Raw genomic sequence first — 26,792 nt, 5'->3', positions numbered from 1 at the left:
CCCTGACCAAAGGGGTTTTATTCCAGGACGACAACTGAATGGGTTGACCTTCCAGGTCATCGGCGCAATTGATTATGCTGTAATAAAGGGATTGCCACTCATCATCGTGGCAATAGATGCAGTGAAGGCTTTCGATCAAGTCAACTGGGTATTTCTGTGGGATACCCTAACAAGGTTTGGTTTTCCACCACTCTTCATTCAGGCTGTTAAAAACCTTTATGGACACCCACGAGCTAAGGTTTTAATTAACGGGGTCTTGTCAGATTGGTTTGAGATATTGAGAGGGACGAGGCAGGGTTGTCCCCTGTCTCCTCTCCTTTTTGATTTATATATAGAGCCTTTTGTAACGGTGATACGATCTGACCCAACAATATCTCCCTTCAATATGGGTGGGCTGGAGTTTAAGACCGCATTATATGCTGATGACTTGCTGCTATATACCACTAACCCATTAGAAGCGATCCCGAAGTTATTCAATCTTGCAGAGGAATATGGAGCAGTCTCAGGATACGGTATTAACAAAAATAAAACCGACATAATGAGTTGGAATAGTCCTGTCCCCATTCCAGATGCAAAGACTAAGATCAGATATTTAGGTATACATATCACTCAAGATCTACAAGACATACCCAAAGTGTCTTGGCAGATCGTGGTAAAAGACATAACTAAACTTCTTCAAAGATGGTCCAATCTTCCTCTTAGCATTTACGGAAGAGTTAATTTAATTAAAATGGTAGTACTACCAAAAGTGACTTTCCTATTTAATAGTATTCCGTTGACATTCCATAACAAAGACATTTCAAACCTTCAGGGGAAAATCCGTTCATTTATTTGGGCATCCAAGTCACCAAGAATTGCTTGGAAGAAGCTGAGGAGGGGGCTAAAAATAGGAGGATTAGCTCTCCCAGATTTGCTTTCTTACTGTTACGCATTCCAGTTAAAACATTTTAGACTCCTGGCCAATAAACTAGACTCATTGTCACAAGGTCGTTTGTTTCAAGCTCTATTATCTGACCTACCTCAGGGTTTTGAATTCTTCTTGTTTAAATTTGGCGGCCAAAAATTTTACAAAAAAGTCCGCCTCAAAATTTTACTAACAGCCCTAAAAGTATGGCAAACAGCCTGTAAAATTTGGAAAATCCCCTACTATAATTTTTTGGCACCAATTTGGGACTCCCCCGGAACACCGGAATGTTTATTAGATCGACTCTCATTTCCCCTGAGAGAGGCGGGTTTTAAACGTTCGGGAGATCTCCTGGTCAATAAAGAACTAATAGGTTGGGCATCTTTATCTAATATAACAGGAGGGTCCCTCGCTAGGTTTAAATATTATCAGTTATCATCATGGTGGGGAAGCCAAAACTGGGTGTCAGAAATAGAGGGCTGTGATTTCTTAGACCTAGCGAACAGACAAGAAGGTTGGAAGGGTGAGGTCTCAGCATGGTATAATATACTAATCAGGGCAAAGGATAGACAGGAGGCAGAGATTTTGAAACTCTGGGGAGATATAATAGGAGGGGATCCGGAGAAGCAATCGAAGGCCTGGTTAGATTCATTTGCAATATCTCAAAAAACAGTAAAACCTGCTAATCTCAGAAGAAACCATCTTTACACGGCACACAGGGTATATTGGACCCCCTCCAAGCTCTCAAAAATATCCGGAACACCACACTTCTGCCCCAGATGTAAACACGCAGAGGCCGATGATTTACATATTTTTGTAGAGTGTATTGAGATAAAAAAATACTGGTTATCGGTCTGCACCTTTTTGGGGGAGGTACTGGTTGGAACAATTACCTGTAACCCTAGACTGATCTTTATGGGTCTGTTAGAAGAATATGATATGATAGACAATATCACCCAGTTTATATTCTATGTGATTGTTATCGCCAGAAGGGAGATATGCAGAGAATGGAAATCCTCAACCCCCCTAGGTTTGCAGATTGCCTAAAGAACATCATGGCCATTAGTAAAATAGATCTCCAGTGTGGAGGAGAAGAGGCGGAAAAGATTTGGGCCCCGTTGCTAAAATGGTCGGACAGTTAGACAACAAACGTCCAATGATTATGCCAGGTGTTTGCGGTCTGGTCCTCCCCAGGACAAGGTACAGAGACATCGAGCAGGGGAGTTTGACTAGTAGAAAACCTACCTCTGGGAGACTTCTCGAAGGCTCTACATAACATAAAATATTCCAGGACGCACAGTAAGGTTTTATGTTGGCAGAGTTGAGAGTTTCCATCTGGAGTCATAGCATCTGGTGGCAAATATGAGGACAAAAAAATTTTTTAAAAAAACTCTACAATACAATTGTTGGATTCTTGAGGCACTCCCTTTGTATGTTTTTACTGCACCCAAAATATAAAACTGCGACATGACCTGAACCACTGTGCCTAAATTGTGACAAAAAGGCACAAAGGTATCCCCCTAATGCTTTAATGCCCAAGAGGAGGGGGAAAAAGAATCAATATATAGCAAAGAACCTCTTATCTGGCCTGTCTAATTTACAACTCGGTAGTGACTCTAATAAGATATTGTCTCACAGCAATAAAATTCTTAAGAATTCCCCAAAGGGGATGGAATCTTTTTAACACGATGGATGGAAGCTGCTGTTTTCCAGAATGGTGTTTTTAGCCGTGGGCTTTCTAAAAAGGCTAATTTCTAGCTGTCCTTCTCTGGCCTTAATCCATACATCTAAAAATTCCTCCTGATTACTAGAGTAGTTACTTGTAAATTTAAGGTTGTTATTAGCCAGGTTCAGCCAGGATATAAAATCCAATGGGGCCAATTCCGGGCCTGTCCAAATAAAGAAGATATTTTCGATAAATCTATGCCATTGTGTCACATTTTCATAAAATGGAGCTGCCTCATTGAAAATATGTTTTTGTTCAAACTCCCCCATGAATATATTTGCTATACTGGGGAGATGTCTTTTTATTATGTATTTATTTGTGTGGTATGGTAGTTGGTATGTATGAGTAGAATGATAGGAGTAAATGCAAGTGTGATGAATTTATTTTGGGGGTCATTGTAAATATATTTTTCAGTTTGCAAAAGGTGAAAAAATGTTTCGTTCTTTTTTTGTTTGAATAATATAATGATTTCACTTTATGTAATAACTATGATGCTTATACAATTGAATCTGAAATATGTTTGAAAATAAAAATAACTATAAAAAATCTTTGATAAATAAACAAATATAAAAAAGAAAAGTCATTTGTGTGCTTCGATTCTATTGCTGTGAGAAAATATTTTATTAGTCACTACCGAGATGTAAATTAGACCGGCCAGATAAGAGGTTCTTTGCTATATATTTAACCTAAATTGTGACAAGCCAGTGTGGCCTGAGCAGCTGCACTCAAAGTGTACACCTGTGACATGATCTGAGACGATTTGCCCGACTAGTGAAATAGCAGCGTGACAGAACAATTGCTCAACGTATGACTGAGATGTAACATTAGCCTTGGTCTTCTACCCACTTGGTAAGGCCTACCTGTTGACTTATCCGCATGGATTCTAATGCTTTAATGCCCAAGAGGAGGGGGAAAAAGAATCAATATATAGCAAAGAACCTCTTATCTGGCCTGTCTAATTTACAACTCGGTAGTGACTCTAATAAGATATTGTCTCACAGCAATAACATTCTTAAGAATTCCCCAAAGGGGATGGAATCTTTTTAACACGATGGATGGAAGCTGCTGTTTTCCAGAATGGTGTTTTTAGCCGTGGGCTTTCTAAAAAGGCTAATTTCTAGCTGTCCTTCTCTGGCCTTAATCCATACATCTAAAAATTCCTCCTGATTACTAGAGTAGTTACATGTAAATTTAAGGTTGTTATTAGCCAGGTTCAGCCAGGATATAAAATCCAATGGGGCCAATTCCGGGCCTGTCCAAATAAAGAAGATATTTTCGATAAATCTATGCCATTGTGTCACATTTTCATAAAATGGAGCTGCCTCATTGAAAATATGTTTTTGTTCAAACTCCCCCATGAATATATTTGCTATACTGGGGAGATGTCTTTTTATTATGTATTTATTTGTGTGGTATGGTAGTTGGTATGTATGAGTAGAATGATAGGAGTAAATGCAAGTGTGATGAATTTATTTTGGGGGTCATTGTAAATATATTTTTCAGTTTGCAAAAGGTGAAAAAATGTTTCGTTCTTTTTTTGTTTGAATAATATAATGATTTCACTTTATGTAATAACTATGATGCTTATACAATTGAATCTGAAATATGTTTGAAAATAAAAATAACTATAAAAAATCTTTGATAAATAAACAAATATAAAAAAGAAAAGTCATTTGTGTGCTTCGATTCTATTGCTGTGAGAAAATATTTTATTAGTCACTACCGAGATGTAAATTAGACCGGCCAGATAAGAGGTTCTTTGCTATATATTTAACCTAAATTGTGACAAGCCAGTGTGGCCTGAGCAGCTGCACTCAAAGTGTACACCTGTGACATGATCTGAGACGATTTGCCCGACTAGTGAAATAGCAGCGTGACAGAACCATTGCTCAACGTATGACTGAGATGTAACATTAGCCTTGGTCTTCTACCCACTTGGTAAGGCCTACCTGTTGACTTATCCGCATGGATTCAGGCCGAAAAACAGCCCAGGTTGGGTTGCATCATGCACCACTGGAATAGCCATGACCCAGCACTCCCCCGCACAACCATCGACAACCTGGAGCAGTAGCGACTGTAAAGGAAGCCTAGATGATCTGCCTTCTCATTCTCAGCTCCACAAGAAGGGGAGCGGCTGGGTTTAAGAAGAGCAGGGTAGCCTTTGAGAAGCCAGCCTAATTTACAAACTCCTAGACTTGTTTGATGAGGAACAGTGACTAAAGACGAAGCCTGAGTGCTATTTTAAGAGTGTTGGAGGTAATCTGTAACTGCCCTCCTCTTGCTGTGCTTGCCCAGTGGAGTGATCCACCTGAACAAAAGGAGGAGACTTTGGGCGGCTCAGAGCAGGGAGAGGCTCCAAAATACTCTTGCACCAAGACACTAAAACCTCATTGTGTCCATACCTGTGTGTGTTCTTGAAAGTCATGGACTGCGTTGGATCATTTTATTGTGTTGCTTACATAAGTTTATAATATAAATATGTGGAAACTAATACATCAAAAACACTGCTTATTGAACACATTATATAATTCATTAAAAAACTACCTTAGGTGTTGCTCCACATAATAAAAACTTAATTTTCCAGGTCACTCTATCAATCATTTCGAATAATTGTTATTCAGATGCAGCCATCTATTTTCATTCAGCCGAGGACAAAGGAAACCTGAAGTAAAGTAAGGGAGGGAGTTAGTACAAGTGTTTCAGACTTAAACCTAGGCCTCTCCCCTAAAATTCTCTCCCTTTCAGCTCGGACTGATGGAAGTTCCAATGGGTTTCTACACATCATTCATTTCTGCATTTCTTATGCACCTTAAAAGTTCCATGCTCACGTTTTCTTTGTTTTTCTGATCCAAGTCTACCTAACTGCTCTGAAATGGCTATGAAACAGTGGCACAACTTAAGAAATTAAATATAAATTAATAAAAGTGTTCATAATCCGAATTGTACATTTTCTTTGCATTAGGCAGTGATGTGTTACTAATGACTGTTTGATACCTACATTTAAATGTCTATTTCCGAATGCAGCATACAGGGAAAACCCTGCTTGTTTGATTAGTTTGTTTTCCTCATGTTGTATTTTGTGTACAACAAAATTGACACACAAAAGACACATCTTTTCTCTCTTTGGCAGTTTATGCAGAAGTTGAAACCCGGATCGAAGCGTTAAGACAGCGTCTGCTGGATAAGTTGCTTGAGACTCCATCCACATTGCACGACCAGAAGCGTTATATAAGGTAACCACTCATGTTGTGATGTGACAGGTAGGCTAGTCATCCAAATACGGCACTTGTAGTGTTCTCTTTTGTTTCCTAGAGGGGAGAATCACACTACAGTCCGTGGTTAAGGGAGTGTGAAAACACAATATTCCCATTAAGGTTTTTCTTTCATCCCACCCATACTACATCCTCTTTTCATTGCTACACATACAATAACCATAAAAGTTGTGATATACACAGAGCACACACAACATAGAGTGCTTGCTCATACCTCACAAAACAAGTTGTCTCAAAGCCAGTAGGCTTGGTGTTGACTGCAGAGTTGTTGGCTGTGCCCGTGCTTGTTTCTTTCCAATGTTTTTTCTTAAATTAAATGAAAAAACATTAATTTTTGCTGCCATTTTTCTCTGACATGAACACACATGGAGAAATAATATGTTCGAGGCATATGAGCTGCAGATTACACACTGTGCATAGATGGCCACCTAGTGTTGGGCCCGGATGTTTGCAGTTTTTGTTTTGTTGTAGAAAAGTCTTTGGAAGTTACGGGATAGGTGACTCCTCTTTTGGATGATGCTGCGCATGTGCATCGGTTCCATCCCCAGATTGTTTTTTCCCGCCACCTGGCTCAGATGTGTTTCCAGCGCTCCGTGTTGGAATCGATTTCCTTCGGCGCGCAATCATCACCAACTTACAAAAAACAGTTTTGAACGGTTTCCCAGTCGACGCTACTCTTCAACACCGAAGATTTCGATTCCGGTCATTGTCGACTAGGCCTCTACTCCAGCTCATGGAAAGGACGCTATTTAAAAAGTGTCCTCAATGTGGGTCAAAGTTTCCCCACACCGACCTTCATGAAGTGTGTAACCTTTGCCTCTCCCCGGAGCACGAGGCCAGAGACTGTTCCGCTTGTGCCTCTTTCTGCTCCAAAAAGACTATCTGGGACCGAAGAATTAGGAGAACAATGGCTCGATCTTCAGCTCCGATTCCGGACGACGTCTTTGAAGAAGGCGTCGACGCCCCAGAATAACACGATGTCGACAGCAACTCCGAGGCAGAAGATTCAGACGTCAAGGACATCACTCCAGCACAGCGGGTCGTAAGTAAGACAGTCGACCCCGACCCTTCCTCGACACAACCAAAGAAGGGCCCGATCACACCCTCTCCCTCGGGTGCACACCGACGCACTGCTTCTACTGCTCCACCTTCGGGCTCGGCTGAGAAGCCAACTAAGCCTTCAGGCGACTCGGGCTCGAGTCGGCCTTCCCACGGTGCCGCAACACACCTACCGGCACCAAAAAAGACGTCTCCGGCCCGTCGACATCCAAACCACCGGCGCTGAAGCCTACCGCTACTCCTTCGGCACCGAAACCCAGCAAACCTGCTTCGTATTCAAAAAGTCCACCGGAACCGAAAAAACCATCGGATCCCAAAAATCTTCAGAGCCGAAAAAGACTCCTACTTCACCCGTTAAGGACATTACCAAAAAACCAAAAGAGACTGCTTTGGTGCCGAAGCCTCCCTCCGCACCTAAAAATCGACTTCCTGCAGAGGACTTATTTCATCCAGAAACCCGCACAAAAAACTATAGCTAAAGACCCAATCACTGGGCAGCTAACTTTAGCTTAAAAAAAGTGACCACTGGATACACCAGCGCCAGCTCCTCATTCAAAGAAAAAGGACATGGCTACCTCACCTTTAAGACTTCCTTCCCCTCCTCCCCCACATATATCATCACCAACTGCTCCCCTACCACAACATTCCCCTGCATCATCCAATAGGGATGATAGCTCTGATGATATAGGGGCTAACATAGATAATCCATCTATTCCTCCAGGCTCACCTGACCCGTGGGATGATTATAACACCCCAGACGTCCCAAATGACCCTCAAGATGACATATACCCTTCAAGGCCTTCCCCACCAGAAGACACTATGGGTTTTATTGAGTTGATACACAGAGCCGTGCTATATCATGGAGTAGATATGCATACAGACCCTGCAGATGAAGACTTTCTAATGGATACCTTTGATAATGCACAAAGGTCCTCTTCCATTTTACCAATGCTTAAAGGAGTGTTAAGCATGTTCCTGAAGTCTTCAAAGACCCAGTCAGAACTCAGGTCATTAAACCTCGAATAGAGAAACCGTATAAAGTTGCCCCTTCAGACCCAGCTTATATTAAAGGCCCAGTACCACTAGACTCACTTGTAGTTTCCAACGCACGTAAGAGAGCGAACTCACAAACAGGTGACGCTGCCCCACCAGATAAAGAGTCTAAGCTACTTTACGCATCAGGGAAAATAACTGCGTCTCAAGCAGCAAACATGTGGCGTATTGCCAATACACAAGCATTATTGGCTAGATATGACAGGGCACATTATGATGATTTAGAATCACTAATGAAACACCTCCCTGATAAATACAAAGATAGAGCAAATTAACTTTTTCAACAAGGGAAAAATATTACAAACACCTCTATTCGGTGTGTACTTCATGCAGCGGACACCGCCTCCAGGGGAGTTAACACCATTGTTTAATACGTAGACATGCCTGGCTATGCATATCCGGGTTCAAACCTGTAGTCCAAAGTGCTATCCCTTATCAACCCTTCGATGAGCAACACTTATTTGGACCCAATGTAGATGTATCAAGGATACAGATACAGCCAAATCTATGGGAGCCCTGCAGTCACAGGCTCCCAGACGTTCATTTCGCTGCTCATCTTATCGAGGCGCCACCAGGGGATACTCCTCAGACACACCTTCTACCTCATACAAAGACCCTACACAATCCACATATAGTAAGGGCTACCAAAGGGGAGGTTACAGGGGTAACGATAACAAAGGCAGAGGTAAAAACAACAACTCCCGCTCTGCCTCTACCCCTGCCCAAGACTTCCCTTCCCCCATCCCATTCCACTCCTGACGCGGGAAGACTACAACAATACCTACCAGCCTGGGAAAACATCACATCAGACAGGTGGGTGCTTCAAATAATTCAATCAGGTTACTGTCTAGAGCTAACATCCACCCCCCCCCCCCCAAACATACCAACTAAGCAGCGTCCAATGTCAGAAGAACATTTAACACTGCTCAGACAGGAAGTAATATCCCTCCTGCAGAAAAATGCAATAGAAATACTCCCAAAGCATCAGCAAAACAAAGGAGTATACTCCCTATATTTCCTAATCCCAAAGAAGGACGGACCTCTAAGACCTATCCTAGACCTCAGACCTCTAAACATTTACATACAGTCGGATAATTTTCATATGGTCACACTCCAACAAGTCCTTCCATTCCTGTTACAAAACGACTTCCTGTTCACTCTAGACTCAAGGACGCCTACTTCCACATTCCCATCCACACAGCGCACAGAAAATATCTCAGATTTGTGCTAGACGGGCAGCACTACCAGTTCAAAGTGTTCCCATTCGGAGTCACAACAGCGCCATGGGTGTTTACGAAATGCCTAGCAGTAGTAGCAGCACACTTAAGAAGACAACAGATTCACGTTTTCCCATACCTAGACGATTGGCTCATAAAAGCCAGCTTATACAGCCAGTGTGTACAACACACTCACACTACTATTCAACTGCTCCACGACTTGGGCTTCACAGTAAATCACACCAAGTCACATCTGCAACCTTCACTCATACAACAATATCTCGGCGCTAAAATAAACACCCAACTAACACTAGCATATCCCTCTCCAAACAGGATAACAAGTGTACAAACTCTCCTAACAAAATTCAAACTGCAACACTCGCTTCTAGCTCGAGTGTTCATGCAGCTCATAGGAATGTTGGCATCTTGCATATTTATAGTACCTCAAGCAAGACTGCAAATGCGCCTACTTCAAGAGTGCCTAGCGCGCCAATAGAGCCAGGCTTGTGGTTAATTAACAGACCTAGTGTTGATAGACAGTCGGACTCATCGCTCTCTGCAATGGTGGAGCACTAAAAACCTTTCAAAGGGCCGGCCGTTCCTAGAGCCAGTTCTTTAGATAATCCTGACAGCGGGCGCATCGCTCTCAGACTAGGGAGCTCACCTACTGCATCACACCATGCAAGGCAGGTGGACACCGCAAAAAAAGTTACTCCGCATCAACCACTTGGAGTTACTAGCTGTTTTCCTAGCCCTAAAAGCATTCCAAAAACAAGTATCAGGCAAAGCTGTCTTAGTCCGCACAAACAATATAACAGCCATGTACTACATAAACAAACAAGGGGGAACACACTCTCTGCATCTCTCTGTTAGCACAGCAGATATGGCCTATACCACTAAAAATCTTCATTTTAGCCCAACACGTTCCAGGAGTACAAAACACCATGGCAGATCTGCTGAGTTGACAGACACAGCAGATCCACGTGTGGGAACTTCATCCACAAGTTCTTCAACCGTTTTTCCAAATGTGGGAACAACCTCAGATAGACCTCTTCGCAACCCACGAAAACCCAAAATGCCCAATCTTCGCCGCCAGATATCCACACCTGCTGTCCAAAGGCAATGCGATATGGATGAACTGGTCTGGAAAATTTGCGAATGCTTTTCCTCCTCTACCACTACTTTCGTCAGTGATACGCAAGCTACAACAACATTCCCTAACACTCATTCTAGTAGCTCTAACTTGGGCCAGACAACCGTGGTACACCACACTGCTGCAACTATCTGTGGTACCACACCAAATCCAAGCCTATCTCCAGGTCTCGTGACACAGAACCATGGAGAAATTAGACACCTGGACCCAGCTCAGTTCAACCTAGCGATCTGGCTCCTGAAGTCATAGAGTTCGGTTACCTCAACCTTCCTCCAGAATGCATGAACGTCATTAAAGAAGCCAGACGTCCCACTATGAGAGCTTGTTATGCTGCTAAGTGGAAGCGATTTGTAATATACTGTCAAAACAACCACATAAATCCTTTAGATGTGTCTATTCAGCACATCATAGGATACCTATTATACCTTCAAAAGTGTAATTTAGCTTACACGTCTATCAGACTACACCTTGCTGCCATTGCAGCCTATTTACATAATAGACAACATCTATCTCGGTTTAGAGTACCTGCTATAAAAGCTTTCATGGAAGGACTCAAAAGAATAATCCCTCCAGAACACCACCTTCACCAGTGTGGAACTTAAACATTATTCTTACATGGTTAATGGGACTTCTCTTTGAACCGTTACATAAATGCAAATTACATTTCCTAACTTGGAAAGTAGCTTTCTTAGTAGCTATCACTTCTCTCAGAAGAGGCAGTGAACTACAAGCATTTACCATTCAAGAACCCTTTTTGCAAATGCATCATCATAAAGTGGTTCTACGCACTAATCCTAAATTCCTTCCAAAAGTCATTTCACCATTTCATCTAAATTAATCTGTTGAACTGCCCCCGTTTTTTTTGCACAGCCACAAACAGTCGCAGAAAGAGCTCTACACACCTTAGACGTCAAAAGAGCTTTACTGTACTACATCGAAAGGACACAAACTTTTCGTAAGACTAAACAACTTTTTGTGTCTTTTTCACCACCACATACAGGCAACCCCATATCAAAATCAGGGATAGCTAGATGGATTGTTAAATGCATACAAATATGTTACCAGAAAGCCAAATGTACGTTAACAATTCATCCAAAAGCCCATTCTACAAGGAAAATAGGTACTTCAATTGCATTCTTAAGGAACATTCCCCTGGATGATATATGCAAAGCAGCTACATGGTCTACACCGCACACATTCACAAAACACGATTGTGTAGATGTGCAAACTAAACAACAAGCCACTGTGGGCCAGGCTGTACTAAAAACTCTGTTTCAAACTACTGCAACAGGTACTGGTGGTCGCCGCTAGGTGTGGGTACTGCTATACAATCTATGCAGTGTGTAATCTGCAGCTCATATGTCTCGAACGGAAAATGCTACTTACCAGTATGCATCTGTTCTTGGCATGTAGAGCTGCAGAGTTACACACGCCCACCCGGCTACCTGTATCTGTTTTAGTGTTACCTTAATTGGATACAAATCACATGGACACCACTACTTCTTGTACAGCTCCATCACTTCCCTAATGGCTAAAAACAATCTGGGGATGGAGCTGATGCCCATGCACATTATCATCCAAAGGAGGGGTCACCTATCCAGTGACTTCCAAAGACTTTTCTACAACAAAACAAACTGCAAACATCCGGGCCCAAAACTAGGTGGCCATCTATGCACAGTGTGTAACTCTGCAGCTCTACATGCCAAGAACAGATGCATACTGGTAAGTAGCATTTTTCTTTTCTTTTCTATTTAATATTTTAGTGCTCGAGCACAATGAATAACCTGACTGAGTGATTATTCTTTTGCTATAAGTATAGGACTCTGTTTTAGTTTTCCCATCTCTCACTCACCAAAGAATTTTGAATATGATTGGCTACGGAGCGAGTGTAAGGGGGCAAAACTCCCACACTTGTTAGGTGGGGTCAGGAGCAGGGGAACATGGCGTGCATTCCTTTCTAGCTGTATGATGTCTTGCTATTATTATAGTCTACACTTTTATGACAGATTTCTAACCACAGATTCCTCAGCTTAGAATATTCCACAGGTGTTTGATTGGATACTGGAAAATTCTTAGCTGTTCCCCTGCGTGCCAGTAGGTGGGGACAGTAGATTTGTGTCCACATCACTCTGTGCCAGTCTGTCTATGTAGGCACCACCCATGCACGCTGAGATCAGTTCCTTTATTTCTTCACCAACAGACACAGATCGGAGCTACACCCCGATTCTTTGACACTACTTATTAAAATGTTTTTCAAAGCATTTTCTAACAAAATCTTTCCAGTGTGTAAGGGATATGTCCCATAAGAGATCTACAGGGTTTTAACCTTGTGGGGAATGTCACCAACAGATGTCTGTCACATATATCAACTTGATCTGCCTGTAGTGCCTGGGGTCCACCCATGACTCAACTGACTGCAGAGACAGTGTCCAGAATGTGTTTGTCAGATGCACAACTGCCCCTCTGGTGAGCCTTAAGCCCCAATTAGCCAAGAGGCCACCTTGATGGCCTACTGCCAGCAGAACTTCTCTCGGCACCAGTTAGGTCATCTGGATCTGCTTCTGGATTTGTACCGGCTTTTGTACCAGACCCCTTACCGACACCATGCCTGAGTGCGATCCACCAACACTGATGCAGACTTCACCGGTGCCAGATGATGATGGCCATCCCACAGAGCTGTCCGGATCTAGACCGTGCTGCTCCAGCTCGACCAAGGTCTCGTTCAACACCGCTTATTTCTTTCAGTGCTTGCAGTCCCATCAGATACCGATACTGTTGTCTGACTTCTACTGGGATCCATTTTATTCACTATACTTTAGGTGGTGATGCTGATTCTGGTTTTTTTGATGCAGGTGATGAAATTCACCAGCGATATCCGGATGGCACTAGTATGATGAGCTTCAGGTTGCTAGTGGCCTGGACATTTCACTGGACACAGTCCCATCCTCTGCTATTGAGGAAAGTGCATCATTTGCTATGGTGATGTGCAGAGCTGCTGAGATCCTTGACTTCCGGCTTCCATGTCAAGAGGTTAAGACCTATATGTTACCTGAAATTATTCGGCTGTATGTGACTGGGATCTCCAGTCTTGAAGATTTGCGCAATATTTTAATTGAAACACAATTGTTTCTTCACAATCTTGTCCGTAAATTCAATAATAGTTGCAAATAATCAGGTTTCCTTAGATTTTTCTTTATTTATATTATTCTCAATATCATTACTTCATGATTCAATTAGATCAAATGTTTCGCCCCATTGTAACTCGAATCAATAAATGCCTTAAACAACACCCAATGCATTTCGGGTCGTGAGGGAGACCCTTCTTCAGGGGTCTGTAAGGAAAGATACAGGACCAATTCGGTCATTATAAATTAAACTAATTAACAGAACAATCATACTGTTAGCAATAACCAATGTACATTGTCTGTAATGCATCTTATATACATCTGTCATTGTGTTACTATTGTGATAACCTTGTGACCTTCCTTGGCATAGCGGATTGATGGGGCAAGCAAAAAAAATACTTATTAGCAAAAAGTATGGCGTTACGTAAAGGATGCTGTCTTATGGACGAGGGCTTTGTACGATATTTAAATGTTCAGCGACACTTAGTATGTGTTCATCATTGCCGTAGAGAAATAATTGCATTAGTGAAAAGAAATAGCTAAGCGGAAGACATATTCATATTTACACGGAGCACGTTCATGTTAGTATAATATGAGCATCGTGCTAGGCTGGTACGCTGCGATGCGACGTAACGAGTGTTCATATTTACTTACGGTTGTTTGTTGAAGCGTTCGCATTCACCATATCATTCTACGTTTCCTGATGCGGAATTCTGGGAAACTGTGAAAACCAATGACGTGCTTCTATAATGAACCTTCCGCGATCATGTGATACGAGTGTTTGGCTTCAATGTAGGTCACATGATGAGTGTGTCCAATTGAAATACTCGAATTTCTCGGAAACAATGCGGGAACCTTAAATATGATAGTTAAGTATTAGGTTCACATTTTAATTAAAATCTTAGTTATAAATGCAACGAGGCAAAAACGTCCTATGTACTGTGTTAACTTTCCCAGTCCAAAATACTGGGAAGATTCTAAAAACGAAAGCCCGTAATCATGTGATATGAGGATGAGGCTTCAACCTAGGCTACGTGGTGTGCGACCCCATTCAGTTGAATGTGATTAAATCTACAATGCAGGAGGTCAGCATAGGATGTTGAGATAAAATGAAGTTTTGCATCACAAAGGACATTCAAAATACATTCACTGTGTGACATGTGAGTTCATATTCGCCATATATGAAAATCATGTCTATTCGGGAATTAAGAGTAAATGAAGACATTGATGTGCACAACTATGACAATTATAGGAAACATGCATATTCCACCCTGTCATTCATCCCAAAAGGTTGTAATGAGTTCCATTTTTTAATCCAATAAAATTCCGCTCTTAAGCGTGATTTATGTCAGCCAATTGGCTTTATTTCGATAAAAAAATATCTTAAAAGCGTAAGTGGGTCCATGTCACAGCGTTGTTGTACTACTTCCAGTATGGTGAATTTTATCGGTGATATCTGGTGTTTCGCCTCTTGCCAATGTACTGCTAGTGTTGCTTACATATTTTTCAATCTTATGCTACTCTTATGCTCAGTCATTCTTATTTTGATTTTCCTCTCCCTTTGACCTATGTATATTTTGCCACATGGACATTTAATGGCATATACAACGTGTTTGGTATCGCAGGTGCTTGAATGGCGTAAAGGTATGTTATTGCCTTTCATGGGGTGCAAGAATTCTTTTCCTATCATCACATTATTGCAATGCACACAATTTTCGCATTTATTCATTCCCTTATAGTCTTTGATTGTATCTTTCTTATGGTTGAGTAATTCTTTTAAGTTTTTTTATCTTTGGAATGTGAATGTGATGCGAACGTTGAATAAACCTGGTAAATCTGGTTCCGTGATGATTAAAGACCAATGATTCATGATGATATTCTTGATTTTTTGAGCTTGAGTGGAAAATTTCAAGACACAGACGGTTTTGTTTTCTACACTGGGTGTTTTTGGTGACAATAACGTTTCTCTTGACATCTGACTGACTCTCTTAATGGATTCATTTAAAATGCTTTCAGGGTAGCCTCGTGCTTGATATTTTGATGCTTGGCTCTTAATGGTTTCAGCTAAATCTGTAGAATCCGAGGTGATGCGCTTCAACCTTATAAACTGTGAAGTAGGCAAATGTTTTTTCAAGGTTTCTTTTTTTTTTTTTTGGTAAACCTTTATTATTTCAATAGGCAAGTACAGGTATGGGCCTACAACCATCACGGCTGGCCGCTAGTACGAATAGAGCAAAGCAAGACAAGCAAATCGTAGAAAACAGTAGTCCGCCACCCGCCAACACAATTCTGAAACTAAGTAACATCATCCCACCGACTGCCGCATATAGAACAGGATTAGGAAAGGTTTCTTTTTAAATGTTAAAAAAGCAGGATCCGGAACCGTATATTCAGTCAATAACAAATTACGGGATTTTCAATATTACAGGATATTCCTAAACAGGATGACTGTAGTTGAAATAGTAGCCCCGGTACGTTTTAAACAGGATAAGCAGTAAAATCTAAACACATTGCATCGTCATAGCAAACCGGCCATCGTGCCTCGGGACGTCCCAGGAACATCTTCCCTAATAGAACAGACTATAAGGTATAGGATTACACTACCCAGATCCCAGAAAAGAAAGAAAGGGAAGACAAAGGGCCATAGAAACAATAAAAGGACAAGAATAAGAAGACCCATCCCCCCAACCCCCCACCCTGCACTCCTGTAGATGGCTACGGCAACCCCCCCTAGCAGTGTGCCTGTCGCCCTAAGGAACTGAAACCCCCAAAAAGAAACTAGTCCATAGAAAAAGGAAAAGAAAAAAGTTACGAATAGAGTGGAGGAGGATCTCCAGGCCAGCACCCGGCCCCACCCCACCTCGCGCCAACCCTCTGCACAGTAAACAATGCTGAATCAGATGCAGTCAAACCACACAAGGGGAAAAAGATACATTGTTAGCCCGCAAAGTTACATAGTCACAACAGTCCCAGGTCTCGAATACATCCATCAGCCCCTTAGCAATCCCTGCGTGGTGAAATCATCTCTAACCCTGGCTCACCCTATCAAGCTCACCCACGTCCAGCAACCAGTCAGTGTCCGAAGAAAGTGTGCCAAGAGACTCAGGGACCCCGAGTGGGGAGAACAGGCGGACATGCAGAGGAGAGTCAACGCGGGGATAAAGCCACACCAACATGTTCACCAGACGTCGCGGCCGGGTTGTACACGGAGTCCTTTGCAATTGAGGAAAAACAGTAGTTCCATTCCCCCGTCGGGAGCTCGTCGGAGCATTCAAAGGCGCTGCATGGTCAACCGACTCCTTCAGCATCCCAGGTCCAGTGGTTCCCGATGCAGGAGAGACTCCCGGTGGCCAGCTAGGAGTTATATGGGTCTGGTCCCCCAAAGTATTTCCAATCGGTAGGGTATCAAAAGCGCAGCCCACTGGTGTGGAAACAGACAAAGTTGCAGTCGCCCAGGATACTACTGGCGTCTCCGTCCTCAGGGTGGCAGTAATGGCGTCCAGTTTCTCCCCCAGGGTTTGTGCGTCCCGTTGTAGAGCTTTGCGGAGGGCGCCAAGGGCCAGAACTAGGTCTCCAACCATCGACCTTTCATAATGCACCCCGATGTCGACACACCTCCCGGCCCGAGCATTCCATCACCGTGGGGCAGTCGAAGCCGGGTATAGCCTTCACAAGCCGCCCCTCGATCGGCAGCCATCACTGTGGAGGACCGGGAGTGAGCCCCAGACAAAGGAGAGGGGGAGGGCATGGCGCCACAAACAGGCCAGGAAGACCGGGTGCAGCAATCAGGGCCACCAACACCTCCCTATGGGCCCGGCCAGAAATTAAGACACTCTCCTGCACAATTCGGGGGATTCCCAATAATATCAGGAAATACCGGATTCCACGTCTGATGTCCGCTGCAGTGCCCGTTCTGGGGGCTGCAGCCCGTATGGTGGTGGGTCGGGACCTCTCCGTAGCACCGCAGGGTGAGCTGAAGCACAGCCAAAGGATCGGAGCAAGGTTTACTCACGCTCGGGCAAGCAGTCAGGCTTACGACTGGTGGCCGCCATTTTCGCGCCGGCGGTCAGCGTTTCAGCCCACTCCAAGCCCCGGCTCCGACGTCCCCACAGGCCGCAATAGAAGACAGGACGTATCTCTGGCATTAAGGTAGGTAGGGAGCCGGGAGACACATGATCGTCGGCCACATTCTTTCCCCCGCACGAAACCGTGATGCGGGCACAGGATAACGGCCAGGATAGGATCGCGAGGATGGAAGGTTTACGGAGCCGGGCGCCTAAGCGGGCATCGCGGTCGGCGGCCTGGCTCCTCCCCCCCTTTTCAAGGTTTCTTGATGGAAACTTTGGAACAGTAGATATGTGTTTTTGTCAGTTTTCTTAGTGTACACTTTGGTGGTTATCTTGTTGTTCTCCGGGGTGACTAAAACATTGAGGAATGCTATTTGCTTTTTTCAATGGAATAAGTAAACTTGATTCTCTCGTGGTGCGAATTCATTATTTCCTTGCAACTTTGCTTTCTCGACGTTCCATATGATACATCTATCATTAATGTATCTTTTGAATACGATGAGGTGGTTTGTCCATTTGGGATTCTCCAGGATATATTGAGTTTCAAACTTTGACCTAAAGATATTAGCATAAGATGGTGCAAATCCCATTGATGTTCCGTTGCATTGGCCATAGAATCTTTCTTGCTTTCGAAAGTAGCTGTGGTACAGTGCAAAGTGCATAAGCTCCATGGGGAAAATTGTATTCACTTCTTCATTTTCATCTTTTAATAGGCACCATTCCAAGGCTTCAAGGCCTTCGTTGTGTGGGATGGAGGTGTATAGCGCAGTGACATCCACTGTGCATAGCCACCACTCTGCAGAATCATTCGTGTTAATGTTGTTGAGGATGTTAAAAAAGGATGTGGTGTCCTTTATATACAACTTTGGACCAAGGGCTGTAGATACCAATCAACATATTTCCCAATAGGTTCCAAAGTAGAGCCACAAGCTGAGACTATGGGTCTGAAGGGAGGCTTCATTGCGTCTTTGTGTACTTTTGGTAACATATACAGTTGCGGTCTTCGTGGATATTTAGTCTCAAGATATTTGTAAGTTTTATCATTTATCCATTTAATTTCAAGCGCATTATCTAGAATTTTCTTCCGTGTGATTTGGTAAGTTTGTGTGGGGTCATTTTCAAATGGTATGTAGATTCCTTCATTGCTCAAGTGATCATTAACGCTGGTGATGTAAAACTCTGTATCCTACAATAAGAGCGCCACCTTTGTCTGCTCTTTGGAAGGTCAGGGTTAGATCTTTTATGATGCTTTGCAAGTTGCTCCATTCATTTTTTGAGAAGTTGCTATATTTTGTCTTTGAGAAATCAATTTTTGGGATGTCAGACAGAACCACTCTTTCAAATGAGTCGATCATTTTGTGTGATGTTGGTGCTCAAAAATCACTTTTAGTTTTAAATACCTTTAGAGCTGTTTCTTCCTCATTAGTGGATGTACTCTGAAAATCTTTAAAAAAATATTTCAGTCTAAGTGTTCTGAAAAATTTAAATAGGCCGACTTCTGTTTCTGATAGATTAGATATGTATACCGGGACAGAAGATGTTCCTTTATTTAACAACCTTGTTTGTGCCTCTGTCAGTGGTTTGCTTGAAATGTTCATGACTAAGTTGTTTTCGTTTTGCTCCTTGTAACTCTTTTCTCTTTATTTCTCTGTTTCTTTTGCCCCTCCTTGTTTTTCTGTCTGCGGTGGATCGTTGGCTGCCGGGCTTATATCTAAAAAAGCTGTTTTCTGTATTTTGTTTGTTTGTGGGTGTTTTATTACTTGACCCGATGTGCTTGCGATTGGTGTTCTGGTTTGGGCTACATCTGAATCTGTTGCTACACACTCTTGAGAAGAGCTATAATTGGATTTAGGTTGCTGACATTTCTTTTGATTGTAAATTTCTGCCCATGTATATACTTCTTCCAATTTGCAATCTATTGTATCACGTTGGTATTTTCTTATTTTACGTTCATTCACTTCCTTAGCGTAGGGATATCAAACCACCTGAAATTATTCAACATGGTCTGACCTCTGTGGACCCTCTCCTTCCGTTTAATGTAGCCCTTACTTATACCCTTTTAGAGACCTAGGCTCTGCCCTGCACGGGGCCCCCGGTTCAACGCTAGATTGCCCACCGCCACCATCCTACACCTGGGAACCTGGCTTTTCTCGCTCACCTCTGTGAGTCTGATGGTGCAGGTCACAGTCAGTATAGTAATCTCATATGCCTTCCCCAATGTTCCTCCTGATAGAGTCAAAACGATGGATACTTTGACAGACGATTCTTTTCATCCACAAGTCTCGCCATGAGTTCAGTGAATGCTACCTACCTTTAAATCCGTTAGACCCACACCCTTTGAGACGCAGTGGCTGAGATCCTTCAAATTGTTGCGCTATTCTTTTTCAGGCCATGCAAGATGGCTGTGATGCAGCTAAATTCCTTATACAGTGTGGGCTTGACAGAGCAGATTCCTTTGGCAGAGACACTGGCACCAGTATGGCTTTCTGTAGAAATGTGTGGGTGCAAACTACAGGTTTTGTCACGAGATGTCCAGTCCAGATTGATGGACATGCAATTTGATTGTTTCCCCCCCTTTTCAGGGACATTACAGATTCAGACCTTGAGTGCTTCAAGGCCAGCAAGATAACATACAGCACCCTCTTTGAGCCCTGTCAGACACTCCACGTCAGCCTTCAGTTTCTGCACCTTTGTGGCTTCGGTAGGGGTTTTCAACATCGCCAGCTACCACTGGTTCAGCAAACTCCTCAGTCTTTTGCATGCAGCCCAGTCTATGACCCCTCTGGCTGCCACAGACTCTAAACCATTCTAGCATCACTTCAAGGCTGGGCAAGAGTACATGTAAGCCTTTTTTCACACTATTAGAACTCTAATAACTGTAAAAGCGTATTTTGTGTATTCCAGTGGGTGTTATAGCCAGCACTGGATTTCCCTTCAAATGCAAGCTAAATTCAGGGCTTGGGTGTTACACGTGCCATGCAATTCGTATATTTTTGCACATTAGTGAGTGATGAGGTGTTATAGTGCTCTCCTCTCCCTTCAAATAAACGTATTTACCATCTCTCAGGCACCTGTAGGTGAATGGTAGAGACCAAAGGTCATTTTGACACAATTTGCCTACAGAGTAGGTAGTAACAGAATGGGAGCTTTCAAAGCGGGGGTCCACCCTAACCTGCGTGTAGCCCGGGTCCAGACCCAGAAAACGATGGCATGAATCTGAACGTTTTTTGCCATAGTAACCAACCTTGGAGATCCAAGCTGGAAGTATCGAAAGAGGTGTTATTAATTAGTGACTTCAATTCCTCATGGGACATATCTTTGTGATTATCCCATGTATGATAAGTACCTAGATCAGGAATGGTAGGAGCATTCATTTATTTAGAAGTAGCCAATCCAAAGCAAGTAGTCTGTGAAATCGTAGAATTCAAAAACAACATGTGGTTAGGTATTAGACATGCGCGATGCAAAGCTTCAGTGCCTTGCATTTGCCACCTTTTGGAACCCCAAACAGATTTAAGATCAATTGTATCTTTCCACAGTTCATAGCCCCCTATAGCTAATCTATCCATAAAGGACTTCGAATAGAGTAATTTAGTGCGGGTGAGTCTAACTTTGGAATTGGACTTGGAAGTCAATTTAAAATAAAAGGCTCCAGGATTGGATCGGTTAAAATCAGTAAAATATGTACATTTTTTCAAAAGGGTTTTAGGAACTACCTTCAGTGGGAGATGGGCATTGTTCCTATTGTGTATAATTAACCATATTCCTAAATGTATTTGCTTAATGCAGGAAATGATTGTCATAGTGTTGATAACAGAACAATTCTGCATAATTCGCTGATTAGAAGTACAAATCTTCAGCATCAAATGCAGCATAATATTTCAAATCAGAAAAAAGAGCCTCTACGGCCTGGACTTCCCAATCATCAGAGTGTATGTTTTTTTTCACTAGGTCCCCCATCGAAACACAAAGTACATTGGGGACATTTATCACCTCTGCAGGGCCATAAATTTGAAATTTTACAGCATCCCATACAATCCCATCTAACACAGGCCAGGCAGTGATATTAACAAAAGTCTGGTCCCTCTTCATGATGTGTGATGAGGAGTCGGGTGCCAAAGTTCCATCAATTAATCGAATTGCAGATCTTTCGGTAAGATAATGTCCATATACTAGACGAAAAAATACAACTAGAAATCCAATTGACATGAATAAAAAAATTGAGATGAGCACCAACCAAATGTAAGTCCAAGGTGGAATTAAAAAATGTTTTTAAACCAAACAGCAAAAATTGAAATTTTCGATGGGGCTCTCGGTGTTGTAGAGTCAGTGTCAAATGAAAAACGTGATTGGTTAACTGGACTTGTCTGTACACCAGGCAAAGGCACATCTGTGGGATAGGTATACTCAGTATCTTCATGGGGGCTCAATAACCGGTGGATTAAATAATGGATTAGTAACTTTATGCATCTCGATGGCATTGTCAGGCTTGTTGGTATCTGCCGAGGCTAAAACAGAATTTCTCCACATTGCTGGACAAGAGACCGCTGGAGTCATACTAAGAAGAATCGGCCACTCATTGTAATTTGACATTGTCAATGGAGATGTACCTGTTATCCTTGCGACCAGAACGTGGAGGTAAAATGGCTGTTCTTGCACTCTGCACGCCAAGCACTGAAACAGGTGCACGATAAGAGGGGATGAACTTTTTCTTGTTTTCCACCTTCTCACGGACTAGGTCACCGACTCGAGGTAGTCAGCTAACTACCGGAATCTGAAGAGCAGCATCAGTGGTGGAGGGCAAATGTTCCTTTGCAAGACTGTCTTGAGTCTCTTGTAGGTTCTGTAACACAGTAGAATGATTATCTATGTTTGCTGGGATTCTGCTTATACACAGAACTGTGCACAGAGACCCAGGACCTCAGTGAATTGCGGTGTACCAAAAAACTTCCCTCAGTACCTAGGACCCTTAACCGACGGCATCGGTGTCTCATTAGCTCTTAGTCCTATAGCAAAGTTACCAATGATTACACAACCCAGAACATGCGACTTATGTTACTCTCAGGAATGGTGGGAATCAAGTACACTCTTTCGTTTGTTATTCTCATACCAGTCCAAAACAGAAACGTTTAAAATGTTTATTTTAACAACGTGCTCTAAGATGCAGTATGTTTGCTAACATAAGCAGGCATATGATATATGATCAGCATTGTTACAATTCCATAAAACACAAAAGGAGAAATCATATTATAATGATAGTGCGAACAGGTTCTATAGTGCCTGGTGTACCACCCTCCCTTGCTAGGAACTATGTTTTATAATATAATAGATGGTCTCTTAAGCTTGAATGGGGACCTCATACCTCCAAGATCAATAGAGATGAATCCCATCAGGATCTGCAAAAGCTCTCTCTCTCTCTGGAAACTGATTTTCTCCAAGTGTGTTAATCATGCATGCAGTGCAATATTAAAGTCGCTAGAATTTCAGTTAGCTGCGTGCATGTTGTGTTTAAAACGTGAGCCGATCAGCCTGAATAACAGCTACCATTGTTATGATAACCTTGGAAGCTTCAGCACTCACTGTGCAGACTAAGGTCGCGATGTAAGTCTAGGGATGTTGAAAACAAGCCATTCTCACGCTAAGTTTTTCATGCAGCCTAACTTGCAACAACAGGTATATGCAGTGTTGTGTGCAAAAGCAGCAAAAAGGTAAAATGGCATTTAAACTTCTAATAAGCCTTATGCTAACATAGCTATGTGCGCAAGCAGGGCCCTGTCTTCACTACAACATCAAAGGGGACGGCTGACGCCACCATGTCTAGACCATCAAGGCCCGGGACAAACATTTAAATGCCAAAGAGCATTTCGTATTGGGTCCGCCCACCCAGAGACCTTCTAGGGAGATTATTAAGTGCACTTTTCATGCTATAGAAATGGGCCAACCAGTTTCTGCCAGTACCTAAAACCCTAGCTGTCAAGGATTGCTTTAAGTCACGGTTCATCCGCTCCCCAACAGAGTTGCCCTCAGGCGGGTATGCAGACGAAAATTTCATCTGCACCCCCGTAGACCTCATGGTTTCTTTGTACGCCTTAGAGGCGAATGCTGGACCCTGGTCAGAATGGAGGGTGCACATGCAAAAATTCCCACAAAGACACGCAAATCCCTGATGACAGTTCGAGCAACAGGGCTGCGTTGTGGCTAACCCCATAGAAAGCATGTGCACAAATCCACTGCAACTAAGATGAACTTGTACTCAGTATCAGAGGAGAAAGGACCGCAGTGACCTAAATAAACACACCCAAGTGGTTTATTAGATATGTACACCTGTGTTTGTGGTGGAAGCGCAGCAGTCGAAGGTTTAATCTGCTGGCATATGTCACAAGTAAGGACATATTCACAAGTCTGCTTGTACGATCCACGCCACCAGTAACGTTGCTCCAAGATAGTGACAGTCGCTGATTTGCCAGCATGAGCCGAGTCCATGCCTTCGTGAGCGGCTGTTATCAAGGAAAGCCTGAGGTCTGCGTTGGGAATCAATTTGTCACCAATGTCGTTAACTCTCACATAGGGCACTTTATCAGGACTTATTTTTATTTTATTTGCAGAGTTTTTTAGCTAGACACGGAGGTATCAGAGCGCTTTACATGAAGATCAACGTGTTACAAGTTACAAAAATTACGACAGTTACTAGAACATAGTTATACGTAGGAAAAACAAACAGTGTTACAGAGTAAAACATGGGTTACTAGAGCAAAGTAAAACATAAGTTACTGGAGTATAGAATTACAAGGACACATGTCCTAAGGGGCATAGAAGGAGAGGGGGGAGAGAAAATGGGGTAAGTAATGTAGATTGGAACAGGCAGAACTATAAGGGGGAAAGTACTTCAGGGGGTCTAAGTGAAAGATAGGTAGACCGGCTGGGCAGAGCTCAACATCCAGTGAATGGGAGACAGTACAAGAGGAGAGGGGTGTAGGAGACTTCAGGGGGGGAGGTCAAGCTGGCGGATAGTGAGCAGTCCAGCGTCAAAGAGGATAAGGTCGAAGCTACTAAGATGGAGGGCCCCCAACAACGGGCGCCGATAGTAGTATCTACAAAACGGCGGGAGACAAAAAATCCAATCAGGCGAAATAACATGGGAGCTGGCTAATTGATAAGAGTATTTAGAAGGAAAACTTCTAAGGTAATTACTTCCCTTCTCTGTTGCAGCAATAGCTGCCAAGATGTCATCATCAATCTTACTTTTGGATCTTGTGACTGATGCTACTAAATATGTCGCCACTGCTGTTTATGCTGCTTCGTCAGCTAAATTGTTACCAACAGCTTGTACTCCTACGCGCTGGTGATCAAGAGCATGAATTACATTTACGAGAGGCAGACGCTCTTTAAGTTATGCAACTCGAACCCAAAGCATTTTATGTTTGATTGTGCTACCTTTGGAATCGGGATATTCATTCTGAGTCCAAAAGAACAAATTTTCATTGAAAGACTGAGCACAGTAGTAAGAGTCACTTACAATAAGAGTAGTCACACTTATTGTACTCAGCAAATTCTACTGCAAGCACCAGAGTGCGTAGCTCTGCCAACTGTGCGGTACAGTCCCCTAATGTCTGTGTGTGTGTACGACATCGGACTTTAATTCACCATGGTACCAACCACTATCGCACAGGCTGCCGAATAAGCATGCGTAGATCTCGTCGCCAGATGCGCCGAACCGTCAGTGTATACGATACAATGGTAATCCTCAAGCAAGCTCATGGACAGAGGGGCAGGATGAACAAATTCATACTGCAAGTACTCCTGAGTTTGTAATGAGGAATCAAAGATAAATGTGTCATCCGAAGACGTCAAAGATGTGGCCCATTGTATCCAACGTGGATGCAAAGCTTTGAATAATGGTACACTGGCTTTCGTCACTGCTTCAAGGGCAGGATACGGTGTAACATCCAACATACGTTTCCCCTGCGACAGTGCTCCTTCCTTCAGAATCGCCATCTGCACTGCTGTCAAAACTGTTTGGGCAGAAGAAAAGCGCATTTCAGCCAAAGTGTAGAAGTGTGAATTGTAAGCAATGGGTACTGTGTCTCCTTCATTAAACGTCAAGTATGTGAAACCAACTGCGCCTGGCACAATTCTTATTACCAGGTTTGTGTGGTTGTCGCGTGTCAGTAAGTATTTAGATTCAATTAGATCAGACTGCAAAGATTGCAGTATAGCTGAATGTTCTGGAAGCCAGCATGATTTGGTAAAAGTTGGTTGTAGCAAAGCATATAGCAGCTTGATACGCTGTGCATAATCGGGAATGTAAGTACGCCTGAAATTCAGAGATCCCAGCAAAGATTGTAGTGTTTTCAGGGTTGTAGGAGCGTGCAAACATGCGCATTTCTCCAGGAAGTGAGGTGCTAAACCTCGACCTTCACTGTTGAGCTCATAGCCCCAAAAAAACTGTGTACTCTGCATTGTGTGGTTTTGCAAAGTTAAATTTGTACGGAAGTCTGCAAACATAACAATGATGCGGTCGACGCGACACAGATGCAGCCATAATTCGTCTGTGAGATAAATGTCATCAACATACGAGTATGCATCAGGTTCAATGCTCTCCAACAGAGAGACTACACTTGCGGCAAAGACACCCGGGCTGTTTTTATAGCCATGGCTAATCTTAGGAACTGTTTTTGTTTGCCGCCAACGTAATTGCTGTCCATTGACTACTAATAGAGGACAGATTATGACTAAAAAACCCATTTGAGATGTCGGGTGTGGTTTTAAACCTTTTTCTCACGAGACTGTCTACTAGGGCAGAACTGTGGGTATTCTGTATCGCGCACGTCCGACAATGAGAGTTCAAATGGATTATTCATGGGTGAGTCACATGGTTCAATTACACCTTGATATTCTAATTGTTCAAGGATTTCCGCCACGGAAGCCTTTGCTTCCGGCCGCATGGGATATTGGGGTTGTGGCTGTGACAAAGATCGCAATGGTATTGAATGTCGGGGCGAAAGTTTATCCCAGCGACCGGAGTATGGTACAAAGCCAGTGCAAACACCTGGGCCCACTCTTCTGCAAAGTTCTGCGCCTGCTCCTTGGGCACAGTGTGTGTGAAACTAGGGAGGATTACCCCTCTCGGAGCGGCCAAAACGAAAGGTGGGGGCCAGTCTGCCTCAGCTAACAAAATGTCATATGTAGAGGTCAGATTTTCCCCAAAAATCCCTT

General features: G+C 43.0%; 1 protein-coding gene across 4 annotated transcripts in view; it reads left to right on the top strand.

Moving 5' to 3' along the window:
• The window catches only part of EXOC2 (exocyst complex component 2), a 1,143,674-nt gene that overhangs the window by 462,405 nt on the left and 654,477 nt on the right, over positions 1–26,792 (top strand). For all 4 annotated transcript variants that reach the window (XM_086965054.1, XM_086965056.1, XM_086965057.1 and 1 more), the window contains one exon: positions 5,761–5,863. In XM_086965054.1, coding sequence (XP_086821180.1) covers positions 5,761–5,863 — 103 coding nt within the window. The remainder of the gene's footprint in view (positions 1–5,760; positions 5,864–26,792) is intronic.

The sequence above is a fragment of the Lissotriton vulgaris genome, chromosome 4_1, assembly GCF_964263255.1.
Source record: "Lissotriton vulgaris chromosome 4_1, aLisVul1.2, whole genome shotgun sequence".
Lineage (NCBI taxonomy): Eukaryota > Metazoa > Chordata > Amphibia > Caudata > Salamandridae > Lissotriton > Lissotriton vulgaris.
This window is presented reverse-complemented; position numbering and strand designations above follow the sequence as displayed.